This window comes from Meriones unguiculatus, chromosome 5, assembly GCF_030254825.1.
Source record: "Meriones unguiculatus strain TT.TT164.6M chromosome 5, Bangor_MerUng_6.1, whole genome shotgun sequence".
NCBI classification, from domain to species: domain Eukaryota; kingdom Metazoa; phylum Chordata; class Mammalia; order Rodentia; family Muridae; genus Meriones; species Meriones unguiculatus.
Genome location: NC_083353.1, coordinates 114,706,575 through 114,734,218, shown reverse-complemented (window position 1 = coordinate 114,734,218; position 27,644 = coordinate 114,706,575). Strand labels below are relative to the sequence as shown.

General features: G+C 48.6%; 1 protein-coding gene across 1 annotated transcript in view; it reads right to left on the bottom strand.

Annotated features, from left to right (window-relative positions):
- Positions 1-27,644, bottom strand: part of Vwf (von Willebrand factor) — a 126,668-nt gene that overhangs the window by 6,389 nt on the left and 92,635 nt on the right. Inside the window, exons 35-47 of the mRNA XM_021636960.2 lie at positions 27,296-27,516; positions 25,676-25,868; positions 25,118-25,459; positions 23,375-23,574; positions 19,769-19,871; positions 19,389-19,463; positions 18,037-18,141; positions 16,767-16,972; positions 15,994-16,143; positions 10,474-10,584; positions 6,521-6,701; positions 5,787-5,827; positions 5,201-5,317 (exon numbers count right to left, since the gene is read on the bottom strand). Coding sequence (XP_021492635.1) covers positions 5,201-5,317; positions 5,787-5,827; positions 6,521-6,701; positions 10,474-10,584; positions 15,994-16,143; positions 16,767-16,972; positions 18,037-18,141; positions 19,389-19,463; positions 19,769-19,871; positions 23,375-23,574; positions 25,118-25,459; positions 25,676-25,868; positions 27,296-27,516 — 2,045 coding nt within the window. The remainder of the gene's footprint in view (positions 1-5,200; positions 5,318-5,786; positions 5,828-6,520; positions 6,702-10,473; positions 10,585-15,993; positions 16,144-16,766; positions 16,973-18,036; positions 18,142-19,388; positions 19,464-19,768; positions 19,872-23,374; positions 23,575-25,117; positions 25,460-25,675; positions 25,869-27,295; positions 27,517-27,644) is intronic.

Sequence of the window (27,644 nt, the reverse complement as noted above, 5' to 3'; positions counted from 1 at the left end):
GAGGTCTGAGCGCTCATCTGCCATGCCTCCGAGGAGACAGTGTAGGGAGAGCTAGGTAAACAATTCAGGTTTCTAGCAAAAATTCACGAAGACACAAACTTACAAACATCAAAAGAGTAACACTGATATTAAAATCTACCAAGCATTGCACATAAAAGGGGAAACTCAGAAACCTAACACTCCTCTATCACAGACATAAAAGTCTCGTTTTTAACTATAAGCGGAACTAGCAGATGCATAAAAGGATAGCATGCCATGGCTAGATGAGATTTATTCAAAACAACGGCACTCTACCTAGATTGTGCCAGGTCTTACTGTTCCCTCTGACATTTCTTTCCTCCACATATGTGCATCTCGCTCAAGCTATACCACTCTGACTTATTAAAGGAGACGTCTGAGCAGCTAGCTGGACTTGCTCTTGTGGGGCATCCGGTTTGGTTCCCGGCATCCATGATATCACAACCATCTGTGGCTCCAGTTCCAGGGGATCTGACATTCTCCTCTAACCTCAGTGGGCACCAGGCATGCTCACGGTATACACTCACACAAGCAGATGAAACACCATACGTGTGAATAAAATTCTTAAATCTTGAAAAACAATAGTAAAAAGCTTAAGCCGATACTCACAAAAGAAATAGGCAGTAAGTATATCAGTTGCCTTAGACCCTTTGTCAACTGAGAAATTAAGTACACATTTAATATATTCAAAGATCTCATCCCATAAAAAAAAAAAAGTTTACTGGAACCCTGACATGCTGGAAGCCCTCCCTGACCATCAGATAAGCCCTAGGGAGTGTATGCCAATCTCTCTGTGCCCAGCAGCTGGCTCCTGCATCAGCTAAGAGCTTGGTGGTGGCTTTGGATAGGAGCCCTTCATTCATTCACATCTGCACTGGGAAAGGCGGCACCTTGCAAGCAGCAGGACTTCGCTACCTGAATGCTTACACCGAAATAAGGTTGCCACTGACTTATTTTGCAGAGTAAACATACTTTGAACACTTAACAAGATAAAAAATAAATAAAAAATACTGCCTCATCATTTCATAGAAGTAAGAACTCTTACTCTTGTCTTTCTCCTAAAAGAAAGAAGGTCCCCTCACGACTTAAAATGTTGATGTGTTTAGTAGGGACTGAGAAGACACCTCAGGCAGTGATGAGCAAGTGTGAAGACCCAAGCCCAACCCATTATATCCACATAAAACCTCAGGGGTGGCGATGGACGCTTGTAATCTCAGTACTGGAAAGGACACAGGTGATAGCCAGGGCTCGCTGGCCAGGCAGCCCAGCCTAACTGGTGAGGCTACAGTGAGAAGCCATGTCTCAAAAACCAGATGGACAGCTGGCCTCATGTGCTTTTTCGTTCACACACACACATACACAGGGGGAGAGAGAGAGGATGACAAATAAATAAATATATATATATATGTGTGTGTGTGTGTGTGTGTGTGTGTGTGTGTGTGTGTGTGTATTTAGTCCTGTGGGATGCCAACTCTTGTCATACTTGGTTTCATTTGGTCACCTTTAGCGATCACCAACACTGGAGCCATTCTCTGGTGAACAGAGAATGTTTCCTGTCGGGGAAAACATCTAAGCAGAGGGCCTAATGCCTGTAACTCTAATATTTGGGAGGCTGAGGCAGAAAAGAAAAAGAAATGTAAGTTTTAGGCCAGCCTAAGCTATCATATAAGACTCTATCTTGTAATACAGGGTACAGGGGGTGGGGAATGACCTCTAATCCATCAGTTTTAGCACCCAGATAGAAGTCTCTGCCCACACGAAGGGCGGCGTCAATAAGCTTGCCCAGAAGTGAATTTAAGCAATTTGCTCCTCGTTAATCAACCTATGAATTTGATGTGCCTTCTGGGGGTTGGGCGTAAGGATAGAGCTCCACACAAAGGCAGGGGTCCTGGGCCCGAGGCCAAAAGCAGCACTTTGAAATGACGATGCTGGGGTTTGAGTACGATGAGGTAGTATTTCAGCTGTGGGGCTGGGACTGTTTTTAAAATGCACAGTTCCTAGAAGGTACACAAGTGAGGAAAGTGAGAGAGGAAGAAAAGAGGTGGAAGAAGGAAAGTGAATGGTTGGTTCTGGGTCAAATGAAGAAATAAAGCATGGCTTTAATCAGGCCGATTTCTTGGGAGCTTGCATTTGGACGTTTTTAGCGAGTGTTAGAAGAACATGGGAAACTGAGAATGAAGCGTGGACGGTTTCTCTCTGCCCAAGAAGCAAGGACATGGATGCAAGTGGAAGCGACTGTGGGAGGAAGGGACAGGGAGCAGCTGGAAGAGCAATGGATGACACCCAACCTCCACACCAGGGAGGCAGAGCCCAGCCAGAAACAGAAGCAAAGAGGACTATGAAAGGAAAGGAACAGAAAGGAGAGGGCAAAGGAACAGAAAGGAGAGGGAAAGAGGGTGGAGAACAAAGAAGCCACGACTTTCAGGGACAGTGGGACTTGGAGACCAGAAGGGATGTGCACAGGAGTGTGTGAAAGAAACAGGTACCTTCCCCTCCCAACATTCAGACCCCATCGAGTCTGCTGCCCTGTGATGCAGACGGCCAGGCCCAGTGAGGGGACAGGAAGAGGGTCTGCCTGAGCACAGCTGGACACTCATGTGGCCGCTGCCAGCAGGCATGTATGTCATAAGCTGCCAGTATGTGCTGCTCTCCTGGACAGTCCCACGAGACCTTCAACCCATTGTGAAATGTCAGTTCACACACAGATGGAGGGGTGTGTCTTGTCTCTAGCTGCTACTGGACAGTCCAGTTACTGCAGGAGGGACCAACTCTTCTTCCACCAATGGAAGAAGAGTTCCCAACCAGCCACTGACATCCCTGCTACAGCCAGTGAATCCTATTTCACATCCATCTTAGTTCTGCTCTCACTGTACTACCCTGTCCCCTAAGTTCTGCCTTGCTGACCAGCATCCCTGGAAACCCCTCCAGCTAGTTCACCCTTGCTTATGTCCTATCAGTCAGGACTCCCCCATTTCTCTTCGATGACCTCTGCTTCTATCTCTTGGCTGTCCACCATTCTCCATCCTAAACAGTCATATTTGACATTCAGCTCTTCGTGGAGAGTTGGCTGAGTGGCCCATGGCAGGGTGCCCTCTCTTCCTCATGTTTTCCTTATGTTCATCAAGCCTCACTCCTCTCTCCCGCTCATCAGCACAAACTACCTGGCCCCGGTCTCCTCGGGAGGCATGCTAACACCGGGGATCGGGCGGAGGCATCAAGCAGGTCTACTTGGATGTCACTTACTGCAAGGGCCCCACCCCTTGAACCTTACTGAGATCCTTCATGGCCAAGGAGTACCCAGGCCAGCTACAAATGCTGACCTACAATAGCCCAGTCTCAGTCAAGCTTGAAAAACACATAGAAGACAGGCTCAGGTAGGGATACTGGAGGAGGTACGCTGCTCTAGAAAGATCTCAGAATGATGGAAAGCAGAGACAGAATGCTATAGAACAAAATGAGCATGTGTTTTAAAATATGTACACTACCTTCACGGAAGTGAATGTGCCACGCCTTCCCAACAGCAGGGGGCACTGCCAGGGGGAGGCTAATAGACCTCCCTCACCCACATAGGCTACAGCTCCAACCCATCCCCAGCTTGGCTTCCAGGTGACTCTGCGTGAATCTCTGAGGCTGTTTCCTCGCTGCTGCCTAGAATGCAGGTCAGCGGACCACGAAGGGGAAACAGGCGGCATGTAGTCCCAGACACTATTCCATCCCAGTTGAAGGCCTTGGGTGTTATAGGGGGACATTCACTTGCTAAGCCCCAAATCCTAAAACATCAAGTACAATTTTGCAAAAGAATCTGTATTGAACTGGTTTCTTTTGTTCGTCAGAGCGTAGACAAAAGCCATCACCCCTCTCCTGACCTTCTGTCCCTTACTGGGATAAAAGCAGGAAGCGCCCACATGACCTCTCAGCTCTTCTCACCCTGTTCCTTGTCCCGCCTCTGTCCTTCCTGGGTGCCACTTCCCCTGGGCTCTGCCTTACTCACAAGGGTCCTCGATGCCCACCACTCAGCCTACGGCTTTGTAAAGCTGAGGAGGAGAAGCCCCCACCTGGTGCCACCTGAGTTAAGCTAACTCCCGCCTCTAGCTCGCAGGAAGCTCACCTAGCAACGCTTTCCCTGCAACAACCGAAGGGTGGGCACAGGGACAAACTAAGGTCTCCTCAGACATTTAGGTCCCAGCAGCCTGTGTGAGGCCTTTAATCTCCCTGAGAGGCAGGACTAAAGAGTCATAATTAAAACATCAGCATCACGCCCCTTCAACACACAGAATTTCTGTGTCAGTTCAAATTATGCTAAAGTTAAGAGGAAATTAAACCAAAATATACTTTTAAATTACGGTACATCGATTTTTTTTTTCACCTACCAAACAACTACTATCCACTTGCCGAGAATGTACCTTAAGAACGTGTCCAGAACAAGCAGGAATCACAACTTGACAAAACAGAACAACATAAGAAACAGCATAAACATGTGTGTGCCCAGGTGCCTGTGTGTGTGAGCGCGGGCGTTCGCATTCTGTAGGCTGCTTATGGAGTCAGAGGACATCTGCAGGGTGCCCACATTTTTTTCAGACGGGCCCTCTTCGTTGCTCACCACCCTGTATGCCAGGGCCGACCAGCCTCTGGGAGCGTTCCCGTCTCTGCCTCCTAACTCTCCACAGGAGCACTGAGCTTGCAGACATGTTCTGCTGCACTCGGCTTTATGTGAGGTCCTGGGATTTGAACTCGGATCCTTGTATTTGCACAAAAGTGCTTTACCCCCTTAGCCATTTTGCTCCTGGTGAACGAGCGAAACTGGGTTGTATACACTAGGGCACACCCCTTTGTGTGGAGTCCTGCACACTGCAGGGTCCCACGAGTACTTCTTGACTAATTCTGAACGTTTTCGGAGTATGGCGGTAACGTCTCTTAAAATACGGCTTTAAAGATACAGAGCTGTGGGTGTAGCATCAAAAGCCTTGAAAACATTCTGCTCGTTTTTAAAACACAGGAAAATGCTTACGCTTTACAAATCATAATTGTCCCTGAGGGACACCATTTGGGTGGGTGTCCCGATAGCTGTCAGCTATTGCCCATCATCAGAACGAAGGCAAGATGTAAGGAGCCCAGTGAGGTCCTGCTGCTTGGGGTCCCACCGTGGACAAGGCACCCCTCAGTCCCTTAGACCCTCTCTTACCAGGGGGCAGGCCTCACAGGTGGTCTTCCTGCACTCCAGCTTGAATCTGGAGATGACTCCTGCCTCCACGGTGCAGCGGCAGGTGGTGCACAAATCAACCATCACACTCCTCCCCGGCTGAAGACAGAACCAGAGTCAGGTCTCCCAACAAGCCACTCTCCAGCCTCACCCCCTCACACCTACCGGCTTCCCTGAGGCTCCCAGGAGACATCACTGAGATGTACCCACTGCTCCTGGTGGCCATTCCCTTCCGCCCCTACCTTCAATGTGGAGGTAAAGAGAGGTGGCAGGGCAGTGGGAGAGGCGTTCAATGGAAATGTGCTTGGTGATGTGAACTGATTCTACATGTACGGAAGACACACCCACAGGCTTGGGGTACAGGCTGGGAGGTGAGTGCGGGCAGCCAGCCCATGCTCTGAAGAGGGGGAACCATGGCCCCAGTGTGGATAGGAGACTGGAGATGCCTAGCGGTGGTTCCAAAAGGTCCCCGGCTTCCTTCCTAGCTTCCTCTCCTTGCCCTCTTAGACCCGTGTGCCTACGCTTTCCACAGCACTCCCAACCTAGCCCACCACTGACTCCAGCTCACCCCGATGATGGTGCCATTGAGCAGGCACGCCTCCACCGGCTCTGGGGAGAGAAACAACAAGTGAGTATAGACAAGCCCTCCCCAAACCAAGCACCCTTACAGGCCTCCTCCAGATTCTGGCCTCACTCTACTGTCTCCTGACACTTCCCCACATCTAACCCCAGGTCCTTGTGAATCTACCTGCTTGGATCCCGGGGGCCTCTCCTCCCCTTTCAGTCAATACATCAGAACCGCCCTATTCCTCACTACCCATCCTCACGGAAGAAGGGCCTCTGGGACACTAGTTAGCTGAGTCCCTGTTTAGGGGATGGTTGGGTGAGCTATCCTTTGGGCTTGCAAAAAGAATTAGGGCTTGGGATTTGTTATGTCTCTCTGCTGGCAAGGTTCAGGTATGGCAATGGCTTCCCGTAGGTGAAGCCATACTGCACTACTGAAAACGTGGTCTCAGAGTCAGAGAGACCTGGCCCACACCGAGTCCACCACTCAGTCAGTACCATGAGGATTGCACCAGGCAATGGCTCAAAAGCCATCACTGGGCTCAGAGGTGGACGCAGTGGCCTGCAGAAAGCTGCCATTGTCTTCTCTTGTCCGCTTTCTCACAACGGCAGCAGGAACAGGTTTTGATTGGGCCCATTTCTTTGCATTGCTAAACAGGCACAGAGCTGGGGAGTCTGAGAAGGAAAGAGTCCTGAAGGCAGGCAGAGGCCCAGCCAGGCCAGGCCAGCCTGACTCACCACAGTGACAGATAGGGCAGCATTCTGGGGTCTCACAGCTCAGCTGGAAGCCTGTGGGACAAGTAGGGACAGCCAGCTGGGGGCAGGAGATGTTTTTCTGCTGCACAAAGACTGCCTCGTCCACTCGGACACACTCGTTGATGAGGCAGGGGTTCTCAGGGACAGGCCATTGGGATCCAACCTGCAGAGTACCAGAGGCCATCAGAGGTGCCAGGCAAGATTTGGAGCTTTTACTGGGGAATTCTATAGACTTGAAAATGACCCCTCATTCAAAGCAAAATTGAAACCACCAGGTAATGGCCACAGTGAGAATGCCGGAGTCCAGCACAGTAAGTCTGGGTCTAAGTTACCCTGACTGGATCCTAGCCCAGACTCACGTGTCCCTTACACCACTACTGTTACCTACACTAGCACCATGGGGAAGCCAAGGGACACCCCTGCCATCCTCAGCAACGGCGCTAGCTGAACCGAGAGATCAAGGGTGCCTCCAAAAGCAGTGTGAGCTGGCACAAAAGAGAGACAGAGAGGCAACTCCCCGTTTGCAGCCTGTTGCTTCTTCCCCCTTGTACAGGGAAGTAGGAAGGTTACAGAAGGCTAGGAATGCTGATTCCCAAACCCTGGGGATCTTCAGACTGTTCCAGAAGTGTCTGAGCCTACAGATGAGTAGCCTGGCCTGAAAGGGCTGAGTGCTGGTCCCTTTTGGTGCTTTGTCTTCCTGCTCCGTAACAGCAAAGAGAACTGAGAGAGCCAAAAATCATGGTTCGGAAAAATACCCAGGAGGCACACACCTGTAATCCTAGCACTCCACAGACTGAGGCAGGGGGATCATGAAATCAAGACCAATCTAGGACGCACAGCCGGACTGTGTCAAATGAAAGAAAAGAAAGGAAAGGAAAGGGAGGAGGGAGGAAAGGGGAAGGGAGGGAGGGAAGAAAGGAAGAACAGATGAAGGGAAGGAGGGAGGAAGGGAGGGGGTAGTAAGGAAAGAGGGAGGGGGGAAGAAAAAGCCCCCAGGAGGTTCTACCCAGACAACACCTTACAGTGACTGCTGCCTTGGTGGCAGCATTCAGATGCCTAAGCAGGTACATTCTGCGTTTCTAGGGCTCTGACCCATTTCTCCCAGCTCTTACTCACCATTCTTTTCCCAGATGTGATGCAGAATACACCAGACACTTGTGGCCATTCTCTTTGCCTTCCGCCTCTGCAGACCACTTGCGAAGTTTTGACCATGGGATTCATTTGGGGAACCCTTTCCCTCCCACCTCTAAATGGTCCCTGATGTGATCCCGGTGCCAAAGCCCCAAAGGACACCCAAGTCTTATAGATTGAGTCAAGACATGAGTTGAAAGAGGGCAGCTGTTATGACCCCATAGCTTGCAAACACTGTTGTGGGTTAGGCTGTGTGAGCCATGGTGGAGATGGAGAAGGGGCAGGAAGACTGAGTACCATAGGGACTAACACTTGGTCCCTAAGATGGAGCAGCCTCTGGTCCAAGCTAGCCCTGGACTCAGGGATGGAAGCTGGTTTAACAAAACCTGCCTTAGTCAAGGATAAATGGAGAACAGAAGAACTGAAAGTGTTTGAGGAGGAACACACAGACAAAAAACCCACAAGTAACTGAATCCTGAATCCTAAGGGAGCAGTGGAAAGCCAGGTGGGGAAACTGAGTCACTCCGTTATCCCTGAGGAGGAGAAAGACCTGGGTAGGAGAAGAATCTATAGGAGTAAGACAACTCTTCACCTTTCTCTCCACAAGACAAAGCATATCTGTCCTACTGGAAGGAGGCAGAGGGGAAACCCATAGGGGTACCATGCCTTCTTCTAACCCTGCCCCTGAGGCTCTGCAGGATCAGCACTACCAATGCCATCCTTTCTAGCTGTAGGAAAAGAACTGTCCTTATTCTGACATCAGAACTACAATTGTCTAGGAGACAACCCTCTTAGTAAAATGGCATGGACATGGTACACATCTGTAACCCCAACACTCAGGAGACTGTGAGAGGGTCATGGGCTTGAGGACAGCCTACAATACATGGTGAAATTAATGTCCCAAGAATATGAGGAGACAGCTCTAGTGTGCCGTTTATATCACTAGTTGCTGTGTCCATCTTTCATCAGAGAAGCTTCTGGTTAAAGCAGGTGGAAGTTTAAGGCAGGCACCCATAACTGGCCAAAGTGCCAAGAAGAAGTGATGGCCGAGTGCCCAGATCTAAATGAGACAGCGAAAGCATCCCTGCAATGCTCTGTAAGATCCAGAGGATTGGGAGACAAGCAAGAAAAAAAAAGATATCTTCTGGACATGTCATGCTGCTGCACGTTGCACTCATGGATTCAGTGCAGCTGTGGCTATCTTCACAAGACCAGGACAAGACTGGGCCCCTCCAAGTTTCCTCATGGACCGGAGAGGAGCCTATTATACAGCAATTTCCTCCCCAGATAAAGCTTTTTTCTGGAAGGAAGGTCTTTAAGAAACCGGATGTTGTAAGAGGAGGCAAAGCATTTCAGCCTTCAGGGAAGCTGCTTAAACTCAGGAAGTAAGCAACTGAGAAGCCTTCAGGAAGTTTCTGAAACTGACCAGACTGACTAGGCCGCCCTCTCCGCAGAGTTACATAAGCTGAAAAGACTGCTCAGAGACACTCTCAGACAATCTGTGCTGTCTGTAAGAGACAGAGTCTAGCCAAGCTGCATGGAAAAGCCTCAGGACAGGACCTAGACAGGACAGTCTCCAACCCTCTGAGCCGCCTGAAGGTTGTGCAGTGGCTTTTGTGAGCGGTCACCCATGCTGGGATGGGCTTTGCTGACGCAGCTACCTTTGAATCATTTCTGCTCCTGAAAGTAACCCCTCACTAGAGTCACATAACCCAATAAAACTCAGTTTTGAGAAGCTAAAATTTAGTGTACATACTTTGTTCTGTCCTTGGTTTCCATTCTTGGGTAAACAGATGATGGAGAACCTGTGAAGCTCCATACCAACTGAGGGGCTGTGGGCAATTAACAACGATAGGGGAGAGATGTCTTCTCTCCAGTGGTACAGCTACTGAAAGGCCACTGGTGGTCCAATAACAGCCCATCTGTACCAGGGACAGAAACTCTAATTGAACTCAGTGGGCAACACACACCCAAAAAGGCATGAACATAGGAGAGAGGCCTATTAAGAAGGGTTTCAGTCAAGTGAGGGAGCGGAGATATCAGAACAAGACATGACTATAACTAAAATTTATTATATAAATGTATGGAACTGTCAAAGCACAACAACAACAAAAAAAAAAAACTGAAAAAAAAAAAGGCTTGATATGCCATCAAAAGTGAATATGGAGGGATCACAGACCACAACTAGCCAAGCCGCTCTGAATTACAGGACAGAGGCAGGAAAGAGCAAGAGAAGCGGGCCAGAGATGTAACAAAATGCTAAATCTAGACCTGCAGAAACAGCTGAGGAACTTCACAAGCGGACTGCTTGGTCCTTTGAATTATAAGTCTCTCCACCTCTCTCAGACCACTGGGGGAAGTTTCTATTGAAGTTAATGCAAAAGTTCAAGGCCTGCGCCAGTGCAGTATAGAAGAGTGCTTGTAGCCCAGGCAGCCCAATGGACCACCAGCTATACGGGATGATGAGGCCATTCCCTTTAACCAACCTCTGAGGGACCGCATGACCTCAGAGTCACCGTGAACAGAGGACTATAAGTCCCTGGGAATTTATAGATCTCTCAGGGAAGCCACTAGGCTTCTCCTCAAATCCACAAAATGGGAAGTCTGAGGCGGCCTTAACTAGTTCCTAAGGGGAATAGGAAGCCCAGCTGGGATTCAGTCAGTACCAACAGCTGGTTAAGCTCCCTCAAGGGAAAGCAAAAACTGGGGAGAGGAAAACCAGGGCAGCACTGATGGACCGCAAAATGGACTCCCAGACTGTAGGTCAGCACCTCCCCTCTTCCCTCCCTGGTGCCCAGACCTACTTCTATCCAGGAAGAGAGGGAATCTCCCCGCAGCAAGCCGGCCACCATCTCGCAAGCAGAGGGCAGGCACTTTCCACAGCACTCACCTTCATGGAAAACATAAGAGAAACCCTGAAAAAAAAAATGGCAGAGTATAGGCCAGTGTTGCAGATGAGAAACAGGTGTCCATACCAGGGCTTCCTGTTTCCTGAGCACTGGGACTCACCAAATCAGCTGTCCTGGATATTCTCATCTCTGCTGTCCACTAGCCTCAAGAAGTGACCGAGACACGCCAGTCACGAGTCACTAAGCTAGGTCTTCACCAGGTAAAGAGCACAACCCGCCCTCTCAGAAGATTCCAGTATCTAATCCATGTGCACGCTAAGGGCAGTCCAGGGTTCAGTTAGAATCACCCAACGAATCCGACCTCTGCCATGGCCAAACCAAGAGAGTAGATTGTGCATGTCGTCACCTGCAAAGCCAAGGCTAGATGCCGCGCATCCTGAGAGTCCTTTGCATGACATCAAGTCTTGGCTTTGCAGGTGACGACCTACATGGTCTGCTATCTTGAGTCTCGCACTTCTCACCCTGTGTAATGCTGTGGCTCTTAAAATTCCCCTAACTTACCACACGTGGTTCCCTAGCCTGTGGCACTACTGTAAGGTCATAGAAATTTTTCGAGGTAGAGCCTAATGGAAGCGAGTTCAGTCCTGGAAGGCGAATCTCGGACCCCAGCCTGCCTGTCCAAGCTCCCTCCATCTCTCCTCTTTTCTGACCACTCTGAGATTCACAGTTTTGCTCCACAGTACACACCCCACTGTGATATTCTGCCTCACTACAGCCTGGAAAGCAAGAACACGACTAGCCACAGGCTGAAACCATGATCCGAAATTAAGCTTTCCTCTAAGTTGATTTTAAGTACTTTGTCATCGCAATGGAAAGCTGTCTAATGCACTAATTTGCAAAGGCAAGTGTCCTTGACATTTCTCTAGTAGTTTAAATAGTGTAGTATCTGTTACCAAAAAGGGGGGGTGACCAAATGACAGAGACTGACCTTCCTCAGAGGACCTGGCAGGGGAAGCTAGCATCCTGGGAGACATACTCTAATATGGCCACAGTATCGAGAACTTAGATTAAGAGGCTGGGGGGGATGGCTCAGTAGTTAAGAGAACTCATGTTTGATTCTCAGCATCCACATGATGACTCAAACCGTATATAACTTCAGTTACAGGTGACACAGTGCCCTCTTCTGGCCTTTGTGGACATCAGGCATACATGTGGTACACACACATAGATCATACACATAAAACAAACCTCTTAAAAATTTAAGTTAAAACCCTCCTCTGAATATCATGTGCAAAAAAATATCAATGACAGTGTGGCTAGGTCTGGAGCTAAGGGCAAAGAAGCCAGGACAAGGCTTCACCTTGGGGTTATGTCCTTAAAGAGAGAAGGAATCGCTGGCTGATCTGGATGTTGTGGATGCCAAGCAATCGTGATTCCCCAGGCACACTCGGAAGCTGGGCCAAATCTGAAGAGGCACCAACACTGCCTTCCCTGGAGGAGTGCAACTACCCCAGAGACTTAGCTCAAGTTCACACCATCTCCCTGGGACTTATTGACATCCCTCCTTGCGTCACATCGGTGCGCAGTGAGCTGTCCCCAGCCTTTTGTCAACGGAGACTCAAGTCACTTACTGTGCACAGAGGAGGTGCAGAGTGGATGGAAGAGCTGACAAATTAGGATAATAGTCTCTATGCACCCTCCACTGTAGAGCAGGACATACCACATGCCATGAAAGGAGTAGAGACTCCAGGGAAACCTGAGGAGAGTTAACCAATGCCTTGAGGCATCTGGTACACCTCTCTGAAGCCTCTCTAAAAGTGCTGAGTCATCTGGATAGATGTCCTCCTTTAGCCTTTTGGTGCACCTCACACTGTCCATATTACAAATGATTCTTAGCTACGTGAATCCCAGAGACTCACTCGCTTCTCTTGCCCAGACACTCCAGCCATACTCTAGAATTTCCTTTCCTAAAATCTCCCTCCCAACAATTTCAAAAGAGCAAAATGAAAACAAAACAAAAACGAAAAAAAAAATCATTTCCTTTTCCATTCTTCTGCCAAACTCACTAGCTTACATGTATGTTTATTGATGTGTCCTGTCAACCCTTCAACTTACTCCCTTTTTCATCCTGTCAGATTCACAGAAGAGAGTCTAATATCCTCCCAACCTGCAAATATTCAGCACTGAAAAGAAAAGTCCTCATGTCCTTAGCAGGACAGTCCTCAAACCGTGATTATCACGGCTGACATGCGGACGGAAGACCTGGAGCTCAGATCCCTCGTCCCCCATTGAGGCCATCTTAGGGCCATACGCTGAAGACCACGTCCTTCTTCCCAGAATCACACTGGCCCATGCACCACTGGGGATATCAGTTACAGAAGTGTAGTTGTGACTAAAGTGCCCCAACACTGGGCAGGAGTCAGGGAAGAAAACAGGGAAGGGAGCCGGGTTCAAACTTGAAAGACACCCCCCCCCCCAGTTCTTCAAGATAGGCCCTACTTCCTAAAATTTAAAATTTCCAGCACTATCCAAATAGCCCTACCGCCTGGGAACCATGCATTCAGCACTCGAGTTTATATGGGCATTTCATATTCAAGCCATAAAATTTGGGGATTCAGTTGCACTGGTCTAACAGAATGGGCCATGGGCTCTCAGTCAGCACACACCAGTTTTTGCTGGGTTTCAGTAAGTTGGAGAGCTACGGCCAACTTCTCTTCCCATGCTTGCCCTTTACTTCCTACTGACAAGCACATCACAAAGGACAGCCTTACCACCTCTCCCTGAGAAATACTGTGAAAATGCTTAAAACATTATCATGTACCGTACTGACATTTCAGTCAACAATGGGCCACACGTATAACACCGGCTCATAACTTGAAATTAGAAATGGGCATGCTGGTACCTGCCTGTAATCCCAGGACTCATGAGGCTGAGACAAGGGATCACAAGCCCAAGATGGCCTGGGCTACATAATAAAACATGTCTCAGAAAACAAACAAAGGAAAGGACCGACTACCTAGGCAGTCCCATAAAAGAGTAGCATACACAACTGCACACAGTGAATAAAACATGATTTAAAAAAAAAAAAGCCCACACTGCTAGTCTATGAATGTACAACACAGTCGCCATCATTTTAGAATGGACTCCTGCTACTTGTAAAATGAGTTTTTAATGTTTGCTGAAAACAAGTCACGTCACACAGGAAGCAACCTTGTGCCTCGGGTGTCCAGTGTGTCTTTAGATTGCACCAAGAGGCCTGTCAACTGACTAACACATATGCCGTCTAGGTTTGTCCAAACACATCCTATTGTGTTCTTCGTAACTATGAAGCCACCCAACTGCACAGTTCTCAGAATGGATCATGTCATTATGCACTGCCACAGATGGGACAAGAAAAGGAGATGTCACATGATTCCCGATACACCGTTGATTTCTAGAAGGTTCCTCTGTGTCTTTCCTTCAGATTATTTTATTATAGTTACCGTAAATGGGCTCTATCCTCTGAAGTCACGATTCCCCGGTGAAACAAAATATAACAGAGAACCCCGACTTCTCAACTTGCAGAGAATAAAAGTCTACGGGGTGCTCAGCCCTAAAGGAGACAATCCTATCACACTTCTCCCCTCTAAGGCTCCAGGGCTCCTGGTGGAAGAGGCAGAAAGATTGTGAGAGCCAGAGGCTGTTGATAACATCAAGGAAACTGTTCTCCAGACAGCACGGCAGCTGCACATCTGAACTCATGGTGACTGTGACAGCATGCGCAAGACATGCCCAAGCTCCAGACAGACAAAATCCCATCATAGGGTGGGAACAGTGGACACAAAGTCTCACCAGCAGCTGAGGAGCTAGTGGCATCTGGTAGAGAGTCGGTTTTCTTTAATGATGTGACTGACTCCAGTAGGCTGACCCCACTCCCAAGACTAGCTGAACACACAAACACAATGAGGAAAGAAGAAAAGAAGAAATCTCAAAGGACAGGTAATGGTAGGAAGGTGTAAATGCTGGTAAATAGAGGAGTTGGGGTCATTATAAATATATTTAGAGTACACTGTGAAATATTCAAAGAGTTACCACAGATATTGCAAAAAATATTGGGTAAGTTTCTAAAAAAAAAAAAAAATGAACTCTAACACCACTCTCCCTGTTTAAGAGCAAGTTACCACTATCTCTGGCCAATGTTCAATGGAATGAAGTGGAGACCAGAGGATTTTCACATCTGGGTATTCCTAAAAAGGCTTTGTAGTTTCCACAGCATCCTCTTCCAAAGGCATCAGTAGCTCCACTTGTCCCACTGAAGGTAGGAGAGCAACAGCTCGCCCATTCCAGAGCTTGCCCACACGTATGCCATTATCCATACACCCCACAGCTTCAAGAGCATGGCTTTCCATACTGTTGATAATGACAGCATCAGCCACAGGTGCACGCCATGCATGCTGGGCAACTCTGCTTTAATATGACTGTTGGTTCATTAATATGTGATGATGACACAGGATCAGGCCTGTGAACCTCATGCTCCCTTCTGCTATAGTTTTGAGAAGTCCTCAGCCTGCTAGAATGGGATGGCCTAGGCGAAGGTCAAGACGCACTAAATTTGGGGAGCACAAGTTACGTTTTCTAGACCTCGTATTATAAGCATGGTCTGAAGACTGCCAGTCTGTATGTAAGCACTGTTGTGTTGCAACAAGGACAGTCACAGAAGATTCTGAGCCCGTGTTTGCTTTAGGATTAGCTGCAGTGGTGGCTGAGGGTGAAGGAGAGAAAGAAAATGGAGACAATGCTTCCCTGTGTCTCTGCTCAAAGCAGAATGGACTTAAAACCACACACAACAGCCATACCTGTTAACCAAGGATAGACCACAGAAGGGTGGCATGGCAACCTTCTCCACATGTCTTTCCTTTTGCCCAAACTGCTATGGTTTGTACCTGAAGTATTGCTCCATATATCCTTGTGTTGAAGGCTTGGTCTATATGACCAGGGTTCAAAGGCAGGGTCTTTGGGAGGTAATTGGATCATGAAAGACTCCAACTTTATTAATAGGCTCGACCATAGGGCATATAGCTTAACTGGATATTAAGAGGCATGAAAACCTTAGGAAACATGGCCTAGTTAAAAGAAATCCCTTGAAAGCTCTATGCTGTCTTCTATCTATCTATCTATCTATCTATCTATCTATCTATCTATCTATCTATCTGTTTTTTGAGACAGGTTTTCTCTGTGTAACTCTGGCTGTCCTGGAACTTGCTCTGTATAACAGGCTGGTCTCGAATTCACAGGGATTCACCTGCCTCTGCCTCCAAATGCTCTCTCTCTCTCTCTCCCTCCCTCCCTCTTTCATTCTCTCCCTCTCTCTTTCAATATAAATAGGTAGGTAGATAAATAATCTTCCTCCTACCCTCCCTCCCCCACCCCAACATCCCTTCCTCTCTTCCCGACCCAATAGCTCCAGGCAGCACCCAGCCCTTGGGCCTCACTTACTGGCTGACAGCTGTCTTCACACGGCTTCTTCGAGCACTGGGCCACACGAAGACCCATGACAGTATCCTCCATGTCGGTGCAGGTGCATGTGTCACAGCCCTCCTCCCAGAACTGGCCCACGGGGTAGATGGTGCCTCGGTGGACACAAACCTGGTGACACAAGGTCCCTGGGCGTGAACTCACTGGGATCACTTAATCAAGTGGAGAGTGACATCCAAGCTATGGAATGTGCTTCAGAGGTGAGCGGCTATGTCCCCACACACTCCAAGTCAAGCATGGCGGATCTCTCTTCTTTTTGACTACTCTTTGCATCTGATTGCTTTGGATTTGTAGAATAATACGACACAGGCTAAGAAGATCAGAAGTAGGGACCGCATTCTACCTCGTTCCCATAGCACCTAACATAACACCAGTCTGTTAAAACATAGTAGTCATTTGGGAGTGGGGGCAGGGGGCTTGGGGGCAAATGGATGGATGCATGGATGAACTGACAGTAATAGGCAGATGAGTAAACTATTAAAAACCCTCAGAGTAGGCTAACCTTGTTAAAGCCATAGACTGACTGTAACCTCAGCATCTAGCCATGAGGAATACATAGGAGAGTGGCTGTCGATTCCTCCTGAGTGAATTTCCTTCCAGGGAGATGGAATGCTGCCTGCCTGCCTACCTATCCACCCCACCCTTGGCTCAGAGGCGGCAGGCTGAGAAGTTCAAACCTTCTACGAGGAGTAATGAATGGGCCATCATCGCATTCAGCTTTGGGCCGTGCCTACCTTGTCAGGGATACAGGTGGTTGTGGTGCAGCCACAGTCATTGGTGGTGGCTGAGGCCAGGTACCCAAGTGGGCAGCTGACGGTGGAGTTGGCACAGCTGCAAGCGCACTCATACTCATCACAGCACTGGGTCTTCCGAAGGGTAGGTGTCCGGTGAGGGGGGCAGGAGGGCGGGGACACTCTTTTGCACTCTTCCTTCCTGCAGGCTGAGGCGAACACAGGCGACACCCTCAGTCCTGCCACACTGAGGACTGCCCTCTACTACTGCCCCTAAGTACTTGGCTGTGGCAGGTTCTAGAGAACCTTAGACCCAGAATAGTAAGTCAGACACATACATGCATTCAGCCCAGCAGTTATAGGAATACAAAAAAAAAAAAAAAGTCATTCTTCTAAAGGTGACATTAGTGAAGAGAAATGCAAGGTTGGGAATCCTTACAGAGAGTGGGGAGACGATTCAATCCCTACACTGTCACCCCCAGGACCATGCAGATAAGGCAGGATCCTCCCAGCAGCTGCCTCTGAGAGATACCAGATACAGAACCCCTAAAACCCAGAGCAACCTAGGCATACCGTGGCTGGCAAAGCAGGTTACACAATCCTATCCCCACCTCAGGACCTTGAACATCACCCTCTAGTCTTACCATCTCCAACAATGTAAAAATGAAAGGCTGTCAACAATGCTCTCACAACCACAATGCACCTAATCTCAGCTGCCTTATAATGTGACCCTCCCCCCAGTCTGCATCAAGGAACTCAAGCGAAATTCCAAAGCAGGCATGCAAGCACACCCCTTGGCTTTGAAATGGACCCTTAGGAACTGAACACAGAATTACATGTCTTGCGGTGTCTAATTTTAGCCCACCTATATACTAAAAATATGTTTTATGATTAAATGCATAAACCTACAGAGAAAAACACCCTCTTAAGTCTGAAAATAAGGTTCAGTGATGAAGATAAGTGAGGTAAGTGGCAGAGGGGACGAGGGAAGCAAGTTACTATGGGGTCTGAAGTCTAACTACCTGAGCCCCAACAGCTGCTTTGCATTTGCCCATCTGCAACTGTGCCCACACTGGTCCACCTGCAGCTGGTCCACCTGTCAGAGGACTCAGTTAAGGATGACCTTAACCCTTCTTTCCAAAGGTGCCCTAAACCTAGGCTCAGCTAGCTGAAAAGGTAAATGAAGCAGTCTTGATCCCCACCCCCAGACCAAAGATGACTTCCCCAGGCCAGGAGAGCGTGACCCCACACCCCTCGCCCACAGCAGCATTACCGCAGGTGAAGGTGGGCCTGCATTCTCCGGGATTCGTCAGGGTCGGCTGGAGTCCTCCTTCACATGGAGGCACCGGAGGCAAGGTGCAGCTGACCAGGTCACACACTGGGGTTCAAGAAAGAGGGGTGCATGCAGATTTTGGTGTCTGTCAGCGAGATCTGCATGCCCTCTCTGTGGAATTCTACTGCTTTAGTGGAATGACGACAGGAAATAGAGGGAGAGGAGATGGAGATTGAAAAGAGAGAGGAGCGACACGTTAGATGGATGGTGAATAGATACATACATACATACATACATACATACATACATACGGATGGATGGATGGATGGATGGATGGATGGATGTGGGTAGGGCTGAGTGGATGAAAAACAGATGAATATATGCTTAGATACACAGAAGGAAGATGGATGGATAGATAGATAGATAGATAGATAGATAGATAGATAGATAGATAGATTGACTATGGATGACAAATGTCATCCTTCACACTGAGTAATATTATCATTTGCAAAGACTTGAAGGCTTCAGCTACATCTAAATCATCTGAATCATCTAGACCTCAGTTTCCCCTTCTTTAAAGTGGAAACTTATCAGGTTAGCTGAAGGAGCTCATTAATTAATGAACTAGGTTTCTGGCACATTACAGAAACTTAGATTTGTCTATAGCTGGAAGGCTGGACCTAAATGCCCTCCCCCAGTTTGTTGCCAACATTCAGAGACCTGCTTGATAAATCTGTTCTCAAACCAGATTGAACTCCCTATAAGATTTGTGCTGATCTCTGATAAATCAGCATACATCAGCTTCCTGGGATCCTGCCTTCTTTTCTGGCTCCTTAGCCTTTCCCTTGGTCTATCTGCTCTCCCTTGAAGATCAGCCTTTGGAGAAGAAACTAATAAACACCCCTGATGGGACAAAGATGACAGTGCCATTAGCTCCCTGTCATGCAGCCACTCTACCTCCTCTGAACTCTCTGAGTCACGCTGTCATCACACACACACACACACACACACACACACACACACACTGCTCCACATGAAGGCCTGAATGTGGCCTTTCCTATGACTAGTGTCCTCAAACTCTTACTGGGATCATCTTCTGGTAGTATGACATTTTCTTTGGCAAATCTCTGTAGCTCCAGCAATCACCCCCACCATGTTACCATGACTCTCCCACCTCACATTAGAAGCTACTCTGCTAAAAGCTGTTTTACGGAGTGTTTTCCTTTCAGTCCAGCCAGCCGCTTCCTACCTCCTTTTGCACACCCTGTGACTAAGAAAGCGTAACTCTGGTCTGTCCCACTTGGGGCTGAACCCTAGAGGGCCCTAGAGGGATTTGCTGGGTAGATACATACCACACTCATACTCTGGGCAGCACAGGTTTGCACTCTGCTTGAGGCGGGCCACTTCACACAGACCACACGTGGGGGCTGGAAGAGAAGAAAAGCCACAGAACTCAGGGGGGGAAAATCAACTATGGTCTAGCCTAGAGAAGGTTTTCAAAGTTCCCATTCACTGAGACCAGCACAGACCCTGAAGGGGACTCTCACAGGATTTGAACCATGGGACCAGGAGAGCCAAAAGGGCACTCCTGATTGCAGCAAGAAGAAATGGAGCATCCTGAAGAAAAACACCTCCTTGGGACCATTATTTGGATTATGCATCATGAGTGTGGCAGGATGGCTGGAGGCCCACAGGGCCCTTCTCCCTCCAGGGGCAGGGAAGACTTGCTTACCTCTGGCTGTGGGGCATGGCTGTTCAGTACAGTTAATCTTCCTCCCACTCAGGCACATACAGATCTGGCAGGGCTGATGCTCTGGGACCCAGGTCTCTAGGAACTGAGGGAAAGCAAGGCTAAGCAACAGCACGGGGCTCTGAGCCCCGGGTGACGCAAGTCTGTTCTGCAGCCTGTGGCGTGGCTTAGCCTCTCAGAGGCCTGGATGTAGAGTATGAGGCAGGTGAGTTGAAGGCCTGAGGCAGCCTTCCCAATCCGATTGAGCGTGTGCTGCTTGTAACAGGGGCCTCAGAAAGAACGCGTGGACTGGACAAAGCTGCTGGCTGCAAACGGGATGCAGGAGAGGAGGACTGGAGGCAGAAAACCACAAAAGGGAAGAACAGGGCTGGAGGTGTGCACACCTGTAAGCCTAGCACTAGGGAGGCAGGGGCAGCAAGATCTGAGGCCAGATGAGGCTAAATATAAAAACCTGTATCAAGAAAGAAAAAAAAAAAAAGAGGGGTGAGGGGAGAGAAGGAGCAAGAAGAGAAGAGTTGGGAGGACGGGGAGGAAGAGAAATGCAAATCAGAAATCAAGGCTGCCGCAGCTGCTGTTTCAAACTAAAGCCTGGGAAGGGTGCACTGGCTCCCTTGTGGGGGCACTGGCTCCCGTGTGGGTCAGAAGCTGGGAATGACGGCTGGGAAGGAGGGGGTCCTGCTGTGATGTTTCAGTTTTCTCTTCTCTTCTCTCTCACTCTAAAGGTGGACCTCGGATATCTAAAGAATTAAGACCCTTCCAGTTGTCGGAAAGTGTGCCAATAAAGCGCCTCCCACCGAGGCACGTACAGACCTTCCAGGGCTGATGGTCTGGAACCCAGCATTAGACCCCAAAAACGAATATTTCCACCCTCCTGGGGTGCTTTAGCCAAGCACACCCAACTCAGGACAGACAGTCAACTCCTCCTGAAGAGAGAGAAAGAGAGAGAGAGAATAAGCTCAGCCCTTGAAGATGCCTTGTACGTGGCCTGGCTGTGCAGCAAACATGCCAGCAGGGGGCACTGCTGCACAGGCCCACGCTGCTTGCAGGCTGAACTGTCACCTACAGATTCCAGATGGAGGCACAGGAGAATGGATTATTATTAGAATTCTAATCAGTATTAGAATGGATGGCACTGAAGATGCCAGAAGAACAGTGCGGCATAGGAAAACTGAAGCGCCCAAGGCCAGTTGAAGGACACACACATGTGGTGTCTCAGAAGAGAGGAGGTGCCAGGCCACAGGCTCCTCCAGGGTAAAGGACACATGTCCCCCTTAGCTGAAATGGGACTCAGTGCTGCGCCAGCAGCGGCTCCCGTGAGAGGCCGACGGCCTGTACCGGACTCCAGACCCCATCCGATCCTGCTACAAAAGTTCCCATCTCCACAGTGCGTTTTGTAAAACAAACAAGAGCTATGGAAACTGGTAAATATTTTCCCTCTTCCCGGGGTATAACAGATTTAAGCCCTGGTTATTTCCCTGAAGGAAGATTTTCTGGGCTTTCTTTTTTGGTCTAAAAATTCATTTAATGGAAATGTTCTTCCTATTAGATTTTCCTTCTTTCTCGGCTTTAAAGCGGAGGCTGGGAACGCAGGTGGCTGGACAAGCACTTATTTTCTCCCATTTAAACTCTATTTTCTGAATAACTAAAACCGGCTGTATTCTCGTCAGAGCTTTTGATTAATTCTATACTTGATTTTAAAAAAAAAAAAAAACTGCTCTTATGTCCAAAATAGTGCACAATTTGGATAGATTCCTTAATGCAACTCATATGCCTATTCCAATTTGTTGTGCAGAAGGTGAAGAAAACAGAGAAGGAGAAACAGCCAGAGAGAACTGGGGGAAGAGAGAGTTGAACACGCTAAGATGTTACAATAAAATTTACACATTTCCTGCCTTTGGGACCTGCAGACATCTGATGCTCACGGAGCCAGGGAACTCACCACAGGAGGCCAGGGAAGAGGGCAAGACCATTTCTGCCTTCAGAGAGGAAGCGCTTTGCCCTTCCATCAGTTTGGGATAACCACTGGGTGGTAACACAGTACATACACGAACTGCATCACTGAAGCCCTGCAGGAGCCCCGGAACCATGAGGATGGGGGGGGAAATATTAGGTTTTACCAACTCATTTGGGGAATCTTACATCCAAGTACCTAATTGGTTTGGCAATTTGAAATACGGTGGGAGAGTATGGCTGGGTTTTCTCCCTACTCACCTATTCCCAGAGAGAAAAAAAAGGGGGGGGAAGGGTTAATGGAATGAAGCTCAACAACTAACCTAAAGCAAAAGACCCCACCCAGTCAATACTGCTCTGACATGCAGGCTCATATCTGTTCCCGGTAAAGCTAGCCGCTCTTCCTGAGGTCCACAGCAGGGCTGGGACAACACAGGATGGCCTGGTGCTGTCACCAACAATCCCATCATATGACTCATGCCACATGAGCCTTGGACTTCCCATCCGTTAACTATGACATGTGATAATGACCCTACAGGGATTTGGAGAGAACCAAAGATGATCTGCCTCTTGGCTTACAATGTCACAGACAAAACAACATTAGAGGGAAAGGTTCTCCTTGTTGGGGATGGATGTGTTAGGTCTCGAGGGCACACCCCCTTTACTAGAAGCCAAATAGGCCCCTACATCCACCATGCTCGGTGACGTCACTGGCCATGGTGAAAGACGGGACTGCTATGTACCTAGTCTTGTAAATACAGATGCTATCGACTTGGAAGAGTGAAGACTACTATTACAAACCAATGAGAGAGTTTGGCAAACATCCTTCTGAAGAGCGCACATGAGCTCTCAGAAAGCTAAAAGAATTGGTGACTCAATCATTCCCAAGAAAATTACCCCAGAAACAATGTGGTAAAGGTGCTTTTGACTAACAGAAAGGGCAAGATCTTTTGCGGTACACTGAGCTGTGAATTCTGAGTCCAACATCTAAGCCCGTCTCTACAAGCTGGGCCCACAGGAAAGCTAACTGAGCTTTCTGTATTTAGAAAGCAATGTGGGTTAAACTAGCATCTTCTGGTAAAACCTGAACTCAAAGACTGTAACAGAGACACACACACACCTCACACATGCATGCTTCATAAGCAAATAGATTGAAGAAGCAAACACCTTCTGAAACATTTGCCATGTACATCAGTCCATTCAAAGCAATAAGGAATCCTGCAGTGAAGAAAGGTACCGGACTGTTTGGCTGTGCTCTTTAAACATTTGGCTACAAGTGGTTATAAATGCTCTAGAAGAAAAAAAAAAGCCTTATCTTTAAGAAACATGGAGATAATATACAAAGTATGAAGTATGTTTGAATAATTGCAGATACCACCTTATAATGCATTATTTACTCCTTCCATCCTGGGTTCCTATATCACTCTACACGCATGAATAAAAATAATATGAATGATGTATTAACACTTTGATCCCACACTAACCCATGGGAGGCCCAAGACCTGAACTTGGATCTGTCTGAATCCAAGGGTGTTACACCTGCTGCCTTCCTAGCCCTCTGTGATCCCATTAAGAGTCAGCCCTGCTGTGAAAAGTAGAAAGGGCCAGCCCACTGGGATGGAGAAGCCAGGCCCCTACCTGATGGCGGACTCCATCCTCCCCGACACACTGAGTGCAGGCCTCCTCGGGGACACAGCTGCCTTCCAGCAAGACTTGGTGTTGGGGACAGAAGCAGCCTTCGGAGGGGTGGTCCCCACAGAAGCTAGCGTTCCCGTCACAGTGCCGAGGGCAGCCCCGCCCACAGTGGTTATATACCAGGGACGGTGGGCATGACAGAGCTGCAGAAGGTAGAACGGAAGTCACTCCCAATGCTCTTCACCAGCCAGAAGCAAAAGAAGTGTGGCCAATTCAAGGTGGCCAATCACCTGAGAAACTTGTTAGAGCAGGTGTGGCCAGTTTTCCCCAGTGTCTATCCTCTCCCTCTTCCACTCTACTAGAATTCTGGCCTTGGCTTACAACCACTCTGAATAAAGAACACAATCCTCCTCTGTGGGAAGTGCAGTCACGTGACTAAGCTCTGATCAATTAACTAGAAGAGGAAGGGCTCCAGGTGGGCTCTGGGAATCCATTTTATTTTAAAAAGACAACTATGCCTCCTTCCCATACTACTTACTGGACCCTGCGCTTCATACCTAGAGCTGTCTTAAATCACAGAGAAGAGGACAATGCACAGCACCAATGATGTCGCCTACTTCTGATCACCCAAGTGACAGGAAGTCCTATCTCTCTGCTACTTGCAGCCAGATCTAATCGCAGCCAATTGTGTGAAGGCTCGGGCGCTCTCTCTTTGGAGTACAGCTGTATCTGAGACTCTTAAAAATTCTCTTAAATAAAGAAACCATAGTGATCGGGGAAAGGCCTTGGGGGAGATGCCACAAGGCGATTCTCTTCTCACAAACTCCCTCCCATGTCCATACTCATAAGGTAAGCAGTGGCTTCCAAAGGGCCAGAGCACAGGGTTTTTCTCTTGTGCACAATAAACAGTGAGGGCATACACAGAGAGAGCAAACATAGAAGGTGCTTTCGGTAATGCAGAAAGCAGCATTGGCCCCTGGGTCGGTCTGCAGCCAGGTGGAGTAGAAGCAATTCCATCCACATGGACGTAAAACCCAAAACTTAAAAATAGGGCTGTGGGGAGGGGGAGGGGGTAGTCCAGCTCTTTTACTCTACTCTGCCAACTCAGAGACACATGAAGACTAAGAGAGCAGCCAATGAATAGACGAGATGCCCAAGTCCTCAGCCCCGTCAAAGTGGCTGAGAACTCTGCGATGGCAGACTCTGAGACACCCAAGTGTAAAACGTCAACAATTTTATTTGATTCTCTTGGTCTTCACCCTGCGAAGACAGGATCCGTATCTGATTTACTCTGGAGTTCTGTGCATTTCAAAGGATAGGCAAAGGGCAGGTCCAGTTAGGAGGGCTGGCCTTGACGGGGCCAGGTCATCCTTAGCATTCCTATTTGTAAATGAGCAGTTCCGAGGCATCAAAGGGCAAAATGCCACTCCTACTTCAAAATCCTGCTCAATGGCTGTTCACACCAGTGTGATAGAATTTCAAAATCTGCTACTGGCTAAGCCTGTGTCTAAGACACTGAATTCACAACTATTTGAATTATACAAATACGCTTTTATGTACATAAAAATTGTGTCCTTGAAGGGCTTCTATACCTGTATAGCCTTGTTTGATCCTAACTGAAATGCCAATGGGAAATGTGGGGATTTTGCTCTTCTTTGGGCAGATGAGAATCTGAAGACCAGAGAGTGTGAGCAAGCCCACACTTGGTTTGTCTCCAGGGTTTTGGGGGCACATTCGGGGACTCACCACAGAAGTCAGCAGTCCTCCAATCAACACAGACCCCGCTGGTCCGACATAGATGGGCGTAAGAAGCGATCACCTCACACACTCGCTCCCGGTGGCAACTGTCTTGCTGGCAGATGCTGTGGAACGTGGCTGGGGCAACGACCTTATGGCATTCAGCAAAGAGCGCTGAGAGGAGGACCTGACAGAGGGAGCTGTCAGGGGCAGGACACTGCTCCTCAGGAACAGCCTGGCACGTGCGCCCTGCCTGCTGCACGGTCCATTCCTGGATAAGCCTCTTCCAGTCTGTGGTGACCGTTCCATCCCGCAACATAAAGTCATTGGCCCCATTCTCATCACAGATGCCTAGAGCAACATCAAAGGCAGCAGTAGAGTCAAAGACTTGGCCATTCTGCACCTACGAGGGTGGTCTGACCCTCACTGCCAGATGCTTGAAACAGGATTCAGTAATCTAAGCATCAAATCACACACACACACACACACACACACACACACACACACACACACGAAGCACAGCAAGGTTTATAATGCAGAAGAGGAGCAGAGAGAACAGCTTCTTACCACAGAGACCATACATCTTGGAAGCAAAGGTCTTGGGGCTAAGCTGCAGCTGGAACTCATTGTTTTGGGGCGTGAATGTGAGGATGTGGCCAAGACGGTTGAACCTGACTTCATACATGATGGCACCGTAGATCCTGACTTCCATGTTGCTGCCCACGTAAGGGGCAAGGACCGGTCTCCCATTCACTGCCATCTGCTCAAACGAGAAAAAGTTCACCAATTGTTCCAGCTCCGTGGTTCTCAGCCTTCCCAACGCTGCAACCTTTTAATACAGTTCCTCATGTGGTGGTGAAGCTCCCACCAACTGTAAAATTGTTTTCATTGCTACTTTGCAGCTGTCATTTTGCTACTGTCCTGAATGTAAATACCTGTTTTCCAGTGGTCTCAGGCGACCTCTGGGAGAGGACCATTCAAACCCCCCGAAAGGGTCATGACCCACAGGTTGCAAACCCCTGTTCTAGCTTATCCCAGAACTTCACTCTCGGCTTCTCCCTGAAGCTCCTGAGGGTCCCTGTGCATTCCTCACACTCTTGCTGTGGAGCTGCCCACAGAGCCTGATGTTTGTCAGCAAGCAGCCCTTCCGGAACAAAGAGGCTTTGGGTATTGACCGCAATGACCGCTAGAACACCATGCAGGCAGCGGGCACCTGAACCAGAAGGCCCAGGGCTTCAGGGAACCAGGCCAGCCTACCTCAGTAGGGAAGGTAACCCTTTCCCAACAGGCCAGCGAGGCTGCCATTGCAAGTCAGCTACTGGGGCTGGTCTCCAAGGACACTGCCAGGACAGCCTCAAATTCTTCACATGAGCACCCGTGGCTTCTCTCTGAGGCCCCACCATGTGGCACATTGAACATATTACAAATGTGTTCGCATTCGGCAGCAAATGCAGTTTTGTTGTAGAGATTTGGGAAGGTTTGTTTTTTTTTTTTTTTAATCACTCTGATTTTAAGATTTCTTTGGCTATGAGCTCCTCTTCTGATATATGACTAACTCAGATTTCTCAGCAATTAGTGCTCATACTCAGGAATTCTTACCAAGTGAGAAAAATCTAGTCTACAAGTTGTTTTCACACCATGAAATATTTATGATTTCTGAAGGAACGAGTAAAGAAGTTGGCATAATATAACCTTTTGTAAGCATTTAATCAGACATTTATTTATAGCAGTTTGGCAGTCTCCTCTCTAAAATCTGAAGCCATACTTTTTTCTTCTTCTTCTTCTTCTTCTTCTTCTTCTTCTTCTTCTTCTTCTTCTTCTTCTTCTTCTTCTTCTTCTTCTTCTTTCAAAGCCCTATATATTTTCTAAGGCCCTGGTTTAGGCACTAAATATTTCCCCTGTGGAAAACCCCCAGGCCTTAAGCACTGGGCTCATAAGGCCTAGTGTGTCCATGGTCTGTGGTGCCAACCCAGTTCCTTATCGATGCCAGAAACCAGGACTAAATTCATAACTTGCTATCGAAACTGATCTGCTCTCCCGAATCTGGACCTGAGCAACATGAACTCGCGACAAGGCGAGGGAGACAGCAGGGAACCCCACTGGAGGAGGAAGTGCTCTGCTAGTCAGGGGAAGGCTCCTGAAGCTCCGTTCTGCCCTGCCATGGGTCCCACAGAAAACGCCTCTCACCTCCATGTTGCTGTGCAGCTCAACAGACAGGCCGGCATGCTTCACCTCAATGGACCTCATGCAGGCCTGCATTGCCCCAGGGCTGCAGGCCCCGTTGTGGAGGACCACCTCCAAGTCCTGCTCCGCGTTCTGAAAGAGGACGTAAGAGCAGCTGCCTGTCAGCTTGAAGTTCTGCCCATCGAAGGTGACGATGTGCCGGGTGGAACTGCCGGTGCACACACCTGAATGGGGACAGCACATGCTAGATGGACGCTATCCAGTCCCCATGCGCATGCCTGCAGTGCACACGGCCACTCTGGGGGGCTGGGGGCGGGGGAGGCTGGCCCAGGAAGCATGAGGAACTGAGAAA